Source organism: Acipenser ruthenus, chromosome 4, assembly GCF_902713425.1.
Source record: "Acipenser ruthenus chromosome 4, fAciRut3.2 maternal haplotype, whole genome shotgun sequence".
Lineage (NCBI taxonomy): Eukaryota > Metazoa > Chordata > Actinopteri > Acipenseriformes > Acipenseridae > Acipenser > Acipenser ruthenus.
The window spans coordinates 80837503-80852756 of record NC_081192.1 but is presented as its reverse complement, the minus strand read 5'-3'; the positions used below and the strand labels follow the sequence as shown (position 1 = coordinate 80852756).

General features: G+C 37.4%; 1 protein-coding gene across 2 annotated transcripts in view; it reads left to right on the top strand.

Annotated features, from left to right (window-relative positions):
• LOC117399268 (retinoic acid receptor beta) overlaps nucleotides 1–15254 on the top strand; it is a 223352-nt gene that overhangs the window by 132836 nt on the left and 75262 nt on the right. Inside the window, exon 1 of one of the 2 annotated variants that reach the window (XM_033998357.3) lies at nucleotides 7339–8213. The exons of the other annotated variant lie outside the window; for it this stretch is intronic. Within the exon in view, the coding sequence (XP_033854248.1) occupies nucleotides 8057–8213 (157 nt within the window). The 5' untranslated portion in view covers nucleotides 7339–8056. Of the gene's footprint in view, nucleotides 1–7338; nucleotides 8214–15254 lie in introns of those variants that run through there. 2 annotated transcript variants of the gene reach the window in all.

The window sequence follows — 15254 nt, the reverse complement described above, 5'->3', positions numbered from 1 at the left end:
CTTAGTTTTCATTTAGTTTGTGCTTTTTAGACTTGTCATATGGGTTTTATATGCAGTTAACAGATAGCTGTGTTTAAGAATATACTGTTTATACTCACAATGTAAAACACATGAACTTTCCCTTATAAAAGTTTACCATGGCCATTTTGGTTAGTTTTATTGCAGTTTCCCCATGTTTTTCCATTAATTTTTTTATACTATGCAATTGCCAAAGTTAATATGATTTTCCATGTCATTTAAAATGCTTTACCATACCTCTCTGGCCTTCGTAATGCTGTACTCTGCTTTCACTATGCTTTATTCGACTTTGCTACGCTTTCATTACGGTATTTTAGGAGGGTTGAAGAACCATGACGTTAAGATTTCATATTGATGAAAATATTTACATTAAACATTTCAAATCAACGGGCTCCCGAGTGACGCATCCAGTAAAGGTACTCCATGTGGAGTGCAGGATGCGCCCTATAGCCTGGAGATCGCAGGTTCGAATCCAGGCTATGTCATTGCCGACCACGACCTGGGATTCCTAGGGGGCGGTGCACAATTGGCAGAGCGCCGCCCGGGTAAAGAGGGCTTAGGTCGGCAGGGCAATCCATGGTTCACCGCGCACCAGTGACCCCTGTGACTGATAGGGCGCCTGCGGGTCTGCAGTGGAGTCATTCAGATCTGTGTTGTCCTCCGGCACTATAGGTCTGGTGGGTTCGCTGTGGATCCGTAGTGCGAAAAATGACGGATTGGCAGGAACACATTTCAGAGGACGCGTGTTTCAGCCTCCGTTTCCTGAGTTGCCGGGGGGTTGCAGTGGTGAACCGGGATAAAGATAATAATTGGGCATTCCAAATTGGGGAGAAAACCGGGGTAAAAAAACCATTGGCGATGACTAAATTAAAAAAAAAAAACACACACTTCAAATCCAAAGATTTATAAAAAAAAAAAAAAACAACAAAAAAACATTTGGGAATTACACTTCAGCATGTATGAGAAGTGCTTTTACTGATACTGTACAGGTGGTCAAAACAAAGCCATTGCTGTCTGAGACCCTCTTGGGAGCAGAGGTGAAATGAACTGTGGAGTCCTCATCCTCTTCTCAAAAACAATGCTCTGCCTATCTGTACTATGAAACCAAACTGTAAAACCCAATTTGACCCTGTTCCACAGTTGAAATAACCAGTATCACTGGTTCTATTTGCAATCCACAATTCTACAATCTACAATTGGTTACAACCTGGGTGCACTGTCGTGGTTTTTTTGCAGGTCACTTCTTAACCAGGGCTGACAGAATCCCAGCAGTTCTGCTGAACAGAACATATTTCAAATAGCTTTACAATCGAGAGGGCCTTATCATCACCAGGTTCACCTCTTTCAGATTCAAATTCAGATAATCAGCACTGTCTTCAGAACTCTTCAATAGACATTTCTTCAGCAGTTGTCCCAAGAAACCCCATCCTGCTGTCCCAAGGAGCCCCACACCAAGACTGGATGCTTGAAGTGGTGTGCCATTATGAAATTGATACAGGATAAACATGTGTGTGTAACACCAGGTTAAAGTAAGAACACTACTACAGTACTAGGGGTTCTGCTGGGCTCACTTGACAGTGTTCAGTCAACAACTTAATGACAACAATCATGGAATATTTCAAAGCATTTACGTAATAAAACTAATTTGCAAAACTAGACCCAAACAACTAAGCAGTATAATTTCAAGGTCTTTTAAGCACTTTCAATGTCTCTCATACATTAAGGAGCATTTTTCTCTGGGTAAGAGAGTTCCTAGCCTTTATACAGTATATAAAGACAGTTTCACAACAGCACGCTCACCTCCCTGCATAAACAATACAAATGTGAAATCTTCATCACTGTATAAAATTCCTTAAACCCACTGAAATGAACCTCCATGACGTAATTTCTTCTGAATGCCTCCCTATGACAAGACGATAATAAGTACATACTGTATTCATCTGCTTCCAGTTGTTTGATTGCATGTACAATGCTATGCTGTTAAGAAGTCTTTCTTATTATTTTGTTTTCAGGAGGACCTGTTAAGGCAAGCTTTTTTTAAAAGAGTATATCGTTTCACATTTTTTAAAATTGTTTTTTTCATATTTTCCTTAATGTTGCTCCAATATTGTGTTATTACCATTTTTTCTCTAAATCTGCCTTTACCTGGCTTTGAGCTTATCTGGAGACGAATAGCTTTCCTCATTCTATTAAAATCATGTGACAATGTAACCTTTCAACTTTGTAAGCCTCACCTGCTTCAAATCATGTGACAATTTGACTTTCCAATTCTGCTATCCCTGCCTACTATATACATACACAGAGAGAGAGAGAGAGAGAGAGAGAGAGAGTGTAAAAGGTTCACCCTCACTTGGGTTCGTTGCCCCTTTAAAAATAGACCCGGCACACAGAAATGGATTTTTTCAAGCGCGTTTGCGCAATTTTTTAATAAACAGAAAACACAACAAATACAAAAATCAAAATAAACACCTAGCTCTTCTGGAGCACTAACTCGACTTTCAGGAACACCCTGACTAACGCGGGACAGCTACGCTGTTTACCCGTCTTCACAAAACACACTGGCTTTTTTACAGCACTTACTTTTTCCTCTCTTCCTTTGGCTACTCGGAGACAGCGCACCTCTCTGCCTCCTTCCACTCAGCAGCCCCAAGCAGACTGCTTGTTCTCCTTTTAAACTTCCGCACCTGGATCTAAATTTTAATAATGCCCAGGTGCGGATAATAATTAATAATCAAACAATTAAACCAAACAATAAGCAAATCAATTGAAACAATAAAGCAATACAAATCCAACAAAAAGGTGCATTCCCACATGTTTTTTCCCTTGCAGGGAGGTTTTAACCCCCTCCCTGCCGTCTCTCACAACCCGCTATATTACAATAGATAGATAGAAATACAGTATATAGATATATAGATAGACATGTATAGATATATACCAAGATACTCACCAACAGACTTCAATCAAAAACCAAGAAGAAGACCTCCAGGAAGATGGCAAGATGAAATTAAGAAACACGCCAGAGCAACGTGGATGAGGGACGCAGCAGACAGGCTTTTGTGGAAGAATCCTGGGGAGGCCTTCATCCAGCAGTGGATTGAAAAAGGCTGAAGATGATGACGATGATGATGATATATTGAAAAAGTCCAATTGTCACATGATTTGAATTAAATGAAGAAGGCTGTTCAGTCCCAACACTTGAAAACCAGTAGACAAGGTCAGGTAAAGGCAGATTTAGAGAAAATGATAATTACATGAAACATAACACAGAACCAACCAACATAACACAGAATGCTTCCAATCACAACTAAATAACAAGGATGTAAAAATGCCATTAATGTAAATCCAAACATGTTCAAGTTTGTTGTAGATTCAACAATTAGTGGTACGATAATAGCTGTTTGTGAGTTCTTATAACTTAAAATTGAAGACACCCTGGGGGCTTCCTGGGTGATCTTAATTATGATCAACGACTTCAAAATGAAAAATAAGTTTATGTAGATGACTCCTTCTCCATAAACTATGCTAGAGATTAAACAAATACTGAATAATGCTTAACACATAACCTTTGTGGCATATGTATGAAATAGACTATAGTTATTTAAATGTGTTATGTACTGTATACATCTTTAAAGGGCTTATGATAAAACCAAAAATAAATAAACTAAACAGCGATCTCTATATAAAGACTTTGAAGTCCTGAATTGGGTAAAAGAACATCTCAGCAGCTGTAACAGAGAAACTGGATTTAGGGCTAACTGGTCTGCAGCCACTCTGCATAACGAAGCCATCGAGGACAAACTCAAAAACATATCTATTATTATACTACTATTAAATACTTGACCAAACAAACTTGGAATGTTTGATGAGTAATGTACTATGTTTTTGCTATTCCGTGGGTATATGTTATAAGGGCACATCATGATGGATCAATAATACGCTGGTAAATTTTACTTTCTGTTCTACTTTTGTTACCAAAAGAAATATAATCCAGAGTTGTTTGGAGAAGCAGAATGCCTCATAGATGACAGACATTGTTGGGACACGTCCAACAGGAGTCTGCCTGTCAACAAGAGCAAAGTTGTATTGCTGGATTTTGTCTGATCCCACCTTTCATTTCTAAATACTTAGAATGTGCTGAAAACTGGGTCCTGTCAGACACTCCACATCAAGAAAATAACCTTTACCTACAACTTTAATGAAGCTTTAGATTGACCTTAAAAAAAACAGCTTTCTTTTGAAACCCAGATGAAGGCACTATGGATGCCAGTTGTTCTTATACAGCTGAGGTCTAGATACCTAAAGACCTTGTTTTTTTATTTTATTTATTTATTTTAAGTTTGTTGGATTTATTAAAAATAGTTAAACTTTTTCAAGATCAGGACAACCTTAGTTTTTAATGTATCTACTATAAGTAGTGCTTATTATTTTCTCTATTGTCACCTTGTGCTGTTTTAATGAGCGAACTGTAAAGCGAAGCTGAACACACACAGTTTGTTTGTTGAGATGATGTGTTAGTGTAATAGATATACTATGGTGTTAGTTTTACTATTAATGTAATAGATTTACTATTAGTGGTGCTGTTGCCTATTTTAGTCATCTTTCAGGGACCACCTGGGATTTGCTCATGGTGGACTTCAAGTTGGGAATCTGTCATTTATAAAAATCCACCTGAAGCACATTTTTTTTGCTGTATGATTAATATACATTTCCAGTGGAAATGTGCCTATGGTGCACATTTTTTACATCAAAAATCCATACTACTGTTCGGTCTGAAACCATGCATTTATTAAAAAGTTATGAAATTATCATAGAAACAGCTGATCAATTGTACAACATATTGTTAATCATTTAAGCCCCCTATTAGACACCTTCTACTCCTACAAGCTAATTGAGATTTGTAAGTTTGGGTAGATAAATTAATAAGAAATCTGTATATCTTTTTTTACACGGAATGTATGATACCAAGTCAGCAACAGCAGAAAGGTGTGCCTTCAAGACTCAAGAACTAGTGAGCTGCAGTCATACTATTAATTATCTTCAAGCTACATTTATTAACTGCCTTAAGCTCTTCCTGTCACTCGGAAATTGGTTTTAAAAAATAGTGGTCTAAAAACAGCAAGCTATTTGCAGAGGACATAAGTTATCTCTAATATACGGAGCTGTCTAGCACATGTGCTGCTACACTAGCAGTTAATGGTATGTTTAGATAGTCTAGGTGCTGTCTGACTCCCTGTGCTCTACTTTGCGCTCTGCGTACAGCTAGTTGGATGAAAAATGCCTGCCTAGAGTACAGGGAATGCTGAAGCAAACTGCTATCAAATGGTCTTCCCTGAGAGCTGGAAGCTGTGCAAATGATCTCCCACCAACACTTCCCCATCTGTCCTGTTCACAACAAACCTCTTCACATCTTCTTAATTTATTATACCATTTCATCATGCTGCCAGTGCTGCTGCTGTCATTATTAATTTGATAGGTTTCTTGTTGAGTGGATGTAAATGCCTTGAATTCCTTAAATTATTATTATTTTTTTATATGTGATTTTTTTATATGTAATTTTTTCATGAGTTAAACGTCTCTGTTTGCAAATGGAACTGGATCTCACTTTGCAGCTTTTTTTTTTTAGCAACCTTAAGTGGAGAGTGATTTATGTCCACTTTGATCAGAACAGAGTTGTATCCCAGTCCCTAAAGGAAAAACAAACAATGCCTCGCACAGCCAAGCTTTATTATTGTTGCCATTTTAGCCATAAAATTGACCTAGATCCGTTTGTTACCATCTTTCAAAAAAAAAAAAAATTAAGGCAAAGTCCTTGTTCCTTACCTTTTTTTTAACCACTCAGTAAAGCAGTATAAAGTATTGAAATACATTTACTTTAACAGTGTGCAAGATGTTATGATATTTATAATGTTTAAAATACATGTGTATACAGTATAGGATTAGAAATGATGCATTCTCACAAAATCCACTGAACTCACAAAATAAAGTTTTGTATGAATAGACATTTTCTAGATCGTTATAAAAGAAAATACCAAGTCTGGTACAGTTTCATGAATATAAATCTTTATTTATTCAATTTAGAAAACCTTATTCAAAAAACTAAAAAGTTAAATTGCAAACTAACAATTTTACCAAGTGTTCGACATTATTATTATTATTATTATTATTATTATTATTATTATTATTATTATTATTATTATTAGTAGTAGTAGTAGTAGTAGTCGTAGTCGTAGTCGTAGTATTGCTGTAATTGGAATTATTTTTATTTGTGTTTATTCTTTTTAGATGGGAAACAATACATACACACATACATACATGCATACATACATACATACATGCATACATACATGCATACACACACATACATGCATACATGCATACATACACACATACATGCATGCATACATACATGCATACACACATACATGCATGCATACATACATGCATACACACACATACATACATGCATACAAACACACATACATGCATACATGCATACATACACACATACATGCATGCATACATACATGCATACACACATACATGCATGCATACATACATACACACATACACATACATACATACATACATACATACATACATACATACATACATACATACATACATACATACATACATACATACATACATACACACACACATACATACACACACACATACATACATACATACATACATACATACATACATACATACATACATACATACATACATACATACATACATACATACATGACCAGTATTATATACATGACCAAGTGACCAGTATTCCAGATGCTGGTAAAAAAAACAAAATACATGGGTGTTCTTTTTGTCTCCAGATCGCATTAAGCAAATTGCAACTCCGTTTTGAGATCTTCTTAACTAAAAGGTAGGATTCCCGTTTTAACAGGAAGAACTCCGCAGGTGCCACGAATGATTCTCCGTTTTGAGTGTCAGGAGCACTATAGGCAGCTCTTTGGCACGTTTTATTCTTCCCACTATTGTTGCACTAAGGAATATCAAAGGGATAGCAAATGTAGTACTAGTCCGAAAAGTAAGTCATTACCGACGCTGTGAAAATACAGGTATACAGGTTTGTCTCTTTAACAGCCAGTAACCATTTTCTTTTCTTTTTCTGGTTCTTTTAGGGTGTGGTTAAAATAGATAGATATGTAGATAGTTATAGAGATGTTTTTCCATTTATTCAGAACGACTGACGCTTACTGTTATATAATTCACCCGAGAATGACGAAAGCAAGGCTTAATCATTGTACTGAAAACTGGTAGCATTGGATGTTTTCTCAAGCGTCAGGGAAATAAGAACAATGTATTCAGTATTTATTTGTGTGTGTGTGTGAGTGCGTATGTAAAGGGAACCTGTATTGTCATAATCGTCGCAGCTTGCCGACAAGAAGTCTGTTGTGGCGTTGCTTTTGCAAGGCTGCTGGAGTTTTTAGCAGTGTGAGAGAATCCTGGGACTTGGTGATGTCAGACTGGTTGGGTCATTTGAAGGTTACCAGCCTGGGAAGGGTTCATTGAAAGTTCACTCGCATATATTAGGCAATTCAATCTTTCATTCTCAGTGACAAAACTAGTAGGAAGTGAGATGTATGGAGGCAGAACAAACCATTCGTCAATGAAGGGGAGACTGGATTTTAAAAATATAAACCCATTTGTTTTTAACAGCTCTTTGCCGCCTGCCGCAGTTTAAAATATACTTTGTTGTTTTAATAATTCAGAAGACCCATAGTGCGATATTTGGGGGGCTAAAGACGTCGGATTCAGTTCAGAAAAATCCAGGACACCCCTTTTTCTTGGGTATCTGGCTTGCCTGGAAAATGGTAAATGATCATTTGGATCAATTACAGGCTTTTAGCTGTGTTGTCTGTCATAATTCATGATTCTAGTCTGGGAAAAAGATCAAGACTTTACGTGCCAAAAAAGGGGCAGAGTTTGATGGAGTTGGGTCCACTTTTACATGCCATTTCCCTCTACACCTAAAGGATAAGCACTTTCTCAGAGTCTGCAGAGACTCATCATGTTCGACTGTATGGATGTTCTAACAGTGAGCCCTGGGCAAATGCTGGATTTCTACACTACAAGTCCTTCTTCATGCATGCTCCAGGAAAAAGCTCTGAAAGCATGTTTCAATGGACTGGCACAAACAGACTGGCAGCACCGACGCAGCGCTCAGTGTAGGTTACATTTTGTTCGCTTGCTTCTCCCCCCCCCCCACACCCCCCCATGTTGTTTGCGTGCGCAGTGTCATATAAGCTCATTACAGCGCGATACCTTGTAAAATTGCTTATTTGTACTATGTGTTGTTAACTTGCAATGTTACTCAGTTTTCATATTTTGACGTTAAGAGGCCTTGGTTTATTTAAAAAAAACGGGTGTTTTAAAAGTGTCATTGAGTCTTGAAGAAATAACCTCCATGTGCAAAATAGCCAAAAATGCACCCCAAAGCATGCGATTAAACAACCAACAATGTATTCATTACTCCACCATTCCTATCTGCATTAAAATTTGGCACTTTATGTAATGCATGATTGATTAACTGTTTTAATAACCTCTGCTTCACGCGCTAGTAAATTACCCACTAGAAAGTTAGTTACACTTGTATTTGGTAACGGTTTTCGTACTGCCCGTAGTGGCATTTTTCAGTCGATGACTCCTGACACCTTCTGGTGTTATTTCTACAATGAGATGCTTTTTTGATACAGTTCTACTCGTTTGTGGCCACCCCGGTGATTTTTGCCATTAATTATGTTGGTCCAAGTTTTGAAATCATTGACGTGTGTGTGAAGGGGAAGCATTGCTAGTCCTAGCCGGGTTTTTTTTTAAAAAAGTCCACTGTTATCTGATCTTGACACGGTGCTGTGGAATGCAAATGGTAAACAGTGGCAGTGGTTCAGCACCACAGCTCTGAGAAATGACAAGGGGCACCCGGCTATTCACTGATCCGAGGAACCTGCAGGATGCTGCACTCTTCTGACACTGATTTAGATAAATTACCAGCCGAGTTTTCAACAAGGTTACAAAGGGACGGCTTCAACCTTTGCGTTGTAGAATTGCTGTTTAAGGCTATTAGTTACTGACAGATCTTTTCTTGTAGATGAATGGTTAAATCCTCAACACATCACAGAAATCCTGAGAACTGCATTTTGTTATATTTTTGAATAAGGCGCCGGACTTCACGGCGTGTAGACTACTTTCTTTAATTGTGTATTTCTTAAATTTATTTTTTTACGGTATTTTTACTGATTAATTTAAAGTGTACCTGTGTGTGTGTGTGTGTGTGTGTGTGTGTGTGTGTGTGTGTGTGTGTGTGTGTGTATAAAACATAACTAAATGACGCAAAATTATATGTATTCAGTTTAACTACCACGTTGTAATATATATATATATATATATATATATATATATATATATATATATATATATATATATATATATATATATAAACCGATTAAATGGTGCATACAAAAGCCAATAGCTTCTCGCAAAGGAAGTGTTTACTCAACTGTTTGTTCCATTATTTATTTAGATAACATTAAAGAAGAAATATGGTCTTCTAGTTTAGTATCTCCCTTTAATAATCTTAATTGCCACTTCTTGTCACTGAACATTATTTGCTTTAACAAGCGTTACACAACAAATAACACATTGGACTGATCTAAAAGTGCAAGTGGTTTTGGTGCCAACAGTTTTTGATAAGAGTAGATCCTTGATATCAAGACCATATGCTGTTACTATGACGGAATGCTATTTTCTATTTCTACTTTAAGTTTTTTGTTGTTAAAAGCCCACCCAATGTTATTTTACAGATTTTACAGAGGGTCAGGGTTATTCATTTTGTAATACAATATAATATCTTCTTGAATTTGGGTATTTGTTCTCATACGAAAAGAAAATATTGTAAATGGAAGTTATATATGCGTTTTGATTTTAGATTTTGTATCTGTTTTGTCCCTACTATATGAGATATATTTTAAAATATTATATAGTCTACAGCACATTGTTTACACCTAGCAATGATATAAGGCCAGCCCATTTAGATCCTGGATATTAAAATATCTCTATTAAATGTACATTTTAATGCACAGAGTTAATGATTTTGATTTCCGTTTAAATAATTTGTTTATTATCATTTTATTAGCAAAGCAATACATAACTGCTTAAGATCGTTTGACAAACATTTTCGGTTAGTTGTCCTTTACCATTAAGATGTGAAAAAACTAAAAACATTTTAAATATGACTTCCATATGCATTTGCTAACAGAAGAAGCTAGTTAAAAGTTCAACAGCTTCTTGTCACACAACAGCATTTAGATCCTTATCTGCTAGTCTTCATTATGTGGGTTGAGTGAGATAATTAAATCTGAAAGGAAGACTGATTAACCTTTTAATACTGTTTGTATTTATAGTACTGGCATGATACAATTAGTTTTAGAACAAATGTGTTCAAGTTGTTCCATGTACAGTGGCATTAACATTTTCATTCAAACCTAAAGCAGGACTGTCATGTGTTCTACATTATACTACCTGGGAATGCAATAGGTTTCCTAGAACTGTAGATTAGTCTCGCCATCACCTGCAGTAAAGAGAAATGCAGTCTTCATTTAAAAACATTTTCATTCCTCATTCCTAGCTACCAAGAGTGCTGATGAATCAGAAGCTTATTTTGTATATTTAGTTTAAGTCGTGGCCGATGGTCTATTTGTTCTCTCAAGCCTTTGGAGTGTGATTATAGTTTATATTTTATTTTGTGTTTTTATTTCCCTTTTATTCTTTGATCTTGTTTTCAGAGGCCTTTTTACTTATTTGATTGTGAAGCACTTTAGGATGGCTTGCTCTGAAAGGCGCTCTATAAAAATATTTGATTGATTGATTGATTGATTGGTTGACTCTACATTCATGGAAATGGCTGACGTGGCAGACAGTTGCATCCGGTGCACTGTAGCAATGACTGTTTTCAAAGGGAGACTTGGCTTGCTGCAGGCTGAAGACGATCTCATACAAGACATCCACGGAGCCGATCTGTTTTCACAGTTCATTTCTCTACCTGTTTATCTCTGTTGGTTAAACAACCAAGGGTACTTAAACCATATTAAACATTAAAGGATTTTATCACTTGCACTAATTACTGTACGTAAATACATTTGATTTCATTTCAATGAATCAGAAAGTAATCTGCATTAAACCACAAGTGCAAATGGAGCAGATAAGGCAGTGTTTGTCTTCAATCTGCAAGTCAATAAAATGGAAGAAGATAATGTAACATAGGGTCTTCTCATTCCCTCTTTATTTCTATAAACAAAGCTTTTTGTGGCCCAAACACTTAGGACTATCGTTCCTTTTATGACTAAACAAGCTCTTTTTAAAAGTATTCTTTCATTTTAAAAGGATAATCATACAGGGGTCACTGAAACATCAGAGTGGGGTTTTTCTTTTTAGAATTTGTCTAATGGAAACCTTGAGGGTATTAATTAGCTAAGTAGATTGGAAATTGGTGCAAATGAAATTCAATTCCTGATGTTTTCATTTCATGACGTTCCTCTAAATGTGTTTCTGCATATCAAAAACACAAGAAGCAATTCTACCTAAATACCAGTTTTTATTTAAAATGTGTAAAACAATAAAAAGTAGGACTGCTTTGTGATAAACCATACCTTTTAATTGGAATTGCAATTTGATATACTGCATATTTTGAGATACTATCATTTTTTAATTATTAGTAATGTTTTATTAAATATTTGGAGCACATGATATTTCAGGCCCCAAAAGAAAACAGCTTATATTATTTTCAGATGTTATGTAAAAGCTTAACTGACTTATGTGGTGTAGTGACTTTACATACTAGTGCTGTTTTAGGCCTAACTGACTGCTTACGGTGCCTTTAAATGTTAGCCTTTATGGGTAATTCGGGGGACGCCATAGAAAGTGCCTTTCACTGCGTTTTTCCCTGTTTACCTCATTTCTCTATGCCGTCCACTCTAGCTTTCCTCAGCCTCGCTCCGTCTGGGGGAAGTGATCAGCCGGCTCAATTACATCCCGGTGGGGGTGGGGGGGGCAGCTCATTTCTAGTCATCTCTAAATAGCCTCGCGCAGCGTTCGCCATGTCAGTCAAGGGGCATGGCCAGGGCAGTGCTGGGAGTTCCTTTTGGCAGCTCCGCCTGTCAATCTCCCCCTTTTTCCTATATTAACCTAGCACTACTTCCTCTCTTTGACTTGTGTTTGTTTTTTGTCCTCCTCCTCCCTCCTCCTCCGCTCCTTTCTAATACTGCACCGTCCGCACAGGGATCCCTCTGGGGTGAAGTGAGTCTCACTCGCCCGACCGACCAGGTCGGCCTCCTGCCCACGTCACTGCCATCCACGGCGGTTTCTCGCCAGTCAGAGGGGACCCCCGGCCACATCTATACTTTCGCAGCTTATGCGCTAGCCTCATGGAGGCCAAAACCTGCTGTCACTCTCCCTAGTTTCTTTTCCAGGTCCGAGCACCTTTCTTGCCCCTTCTCAGGCAGGCCGAGTCCTCCACCCGCTGTTTTGGGACCCCGTGGATGGTGTGGGGGGAGGTCTCTTCCTTCGTTTCTCCTATACGGACCCGAGACACTTTTCTCTAACTATACGCCACCCAGCTGCCAGCAGATGCTGCCTGAGTAGTGACGGGATCTGTCCTTTTGTCCTCTATGTCTCATTCTCCTTGTACCACCCAGCAGCCAGAGGATGCTGCCTGACCCGACCTGGTCTTGAGAGTGACCTTCATGTTTGTCGTTTCATTCTCCTTGTCACCCAGCAGCCAGAGGATGCTTCCTGGCCTGGCCTGGACTTGAGAGCTTTGTCCTTTGTATGTTCTGTCTCTCATCCTCCTCGGTGAGAGTTCAGAGTGTCTTGTTTGTATTTCTTCTCCTGGCCCTCACTTGTCTCAAGCCGCTCCGCAGCCAGAGGGTCCTTTGAGTACAGGGATCTGTCCAGCCTGTCCTATGACACTATTGTCACTCAAGCACTCGCATGCTTCAAGCTCGCTGCCCCTCATGCCTTTCTTTACTCTCAAGCCCTCGTAGGCGCCCAGTTAATAATAAAACAAATGCAAAATATAAATGACTTCTTATGTTTAATAAAAATAGCATTTCCAGAAATACAGAAGAGGTTAATGTAACTTGAACATCACATTTTATCAATTGTGTTACATATTTAATTTAATTGCTTGTACTAAGCCTTTTAAGACCTTATTTTCTCACTCTGAGTTATAATTTGTCCAAGCTTGTCCTTTTCTCATTGCACTTGGGAATCATGGACAAGCTGAAGAAATTATACTGGTAAAATATGATGATACAATATTTGAATAAAATCTTTTTCATTTGAAAGTAGCCTTTTAGAAGGTAGTGTAAACACCCGTTTGTTGCTGCATGCTATATAAATTCTAATTGTTACCATTGATTATTAATAACATCACAATTATCAGTGTAGAAGGAAACTATCAGATACTATATAAGCTTAATAGTCCACTGGGCTCTGGAAGTGTAGAATATTTATCTTCCTTCTGTAGTTTACATGATCAATATTAACTGCCCCATTGAAACTAAATGCTGCATCACATAACAGTAAATCAGATAGACATACTTACAGATTACTTATTGGAAGGTTTAATTGTTCACATGGGAACCACTGAAAAATAATAGGAACCTCTGTCTAAAAATATATTTTATGATTTTGCACAGGGCGTGCAGTATCAGATGACTATATTTCATTTTCTTCATTGAATGAATGACTGCTTGTTATTTTGAAAGCTGTAATGTGTGCCAGTTTTGGTTGACACTGATGAGCTGTCAGGTCTGTATCTTCAAAATAGCTTTATTTAAATTATTCTTTTGGCTTTTGATATCATCAGTGCTGTCAAGAGAAAACCCTGAAAGAGAAACATTGATGTTTTATCCTTCCCCCTGTTTTTGAAGCATGCTGAAATGTGAAATGCGTGATTTTTGTTTTTACTTTCTTGCGTCTCATTATTTGCAATAACCTGCAGTTTATGTGGCAGGGCTCACTTTGCCATACACATTTTTTAAGGTGCAAACAGAAAGGGTTTTAACAGAAAACAAAATGTCTGGTGTAAAAAAAAAAAAAATAATAATTAATTTTTTATTAAGTGATCACTGTAATAATGAAAACATAGGAAAGTGTAATAAAACATACTGAAAGCATGGTAAAGCATAGATAAGCATTGTAAATCCTAGGGAGGTATAGTAAAGCAGGGTTTGGAGCTCACACTTGCCCTGCACCCAGTTCTCGATTTCCAAACTACCATCAATTAAGCATATTATTTAAATTATTCAGTAACCATGAGTTTGAGCAGCACCTATTAACCATATTGTTCCTTCCCCTTATACAGGGGTGTCAAACTCCATCCTCGAGGGCCACAGGGTCTTCTGGTTTTCATTCCAACTTAAGCTCTTGTTTAACTTAATAGATCTAATTATTTGTTCAATTGGACATGTTTGATATTTTTTCAAGGCCTTTTACAGTTGATCATTTTAAAAAATGCACTTGATTCAAGGCACACTACCTATAAAACATTTTGAAGCCTGGAGAGAACTAAGTTCCTGGAGGGCCGCAGTGTCTTCTGGCTTTCGTTCCACCCAAGCTCTCAATTACTTAATTGGTCTAATTATTTGATTCATTGGACGGCTTTAACATCTCTTCAGGCATCAAAATGTTTTATAGGTAGTGTACCTTGAATCAAGTGCATTTTTTAAAATGATCAACTGTAAAAGGCCTTGATAAAATATCAAACATGTCCAATTGAACAAATAATTAGATCAATTAAGTTAAACAAGAGCTTAAGTTGGAATGAAAACCAGAAGACCCTGCGGCCCTAGAGGACTGGAGTTTGACACCCCTGCATAGTGTAAAGTATATTCAAAATGTGTTAATGTCTTAATACATTTAAAAAGCAGGTGAACACAGTATTTACTTGGTATGTTAAAGCTATGTTATTGCTAGTGCTGCCACAGACATTTTCATGCCTCCCCCCCCCCCCCTCCTGAGATGAGATTATTTTAATGTCATTGCTGTTATTCCTTTAAGTAAAATCCTGCGCACAACAACCACACATTCTTGGAATGCAAGGGGGGTAATTGACTGTGATAGCTTTGCGTGTGGTATGCCAGCATTCATTTTTCCTCTCAACCTGTAAAAAAAATATATATATATAAATCAGCCAGTCCGAGTCCCCCCGG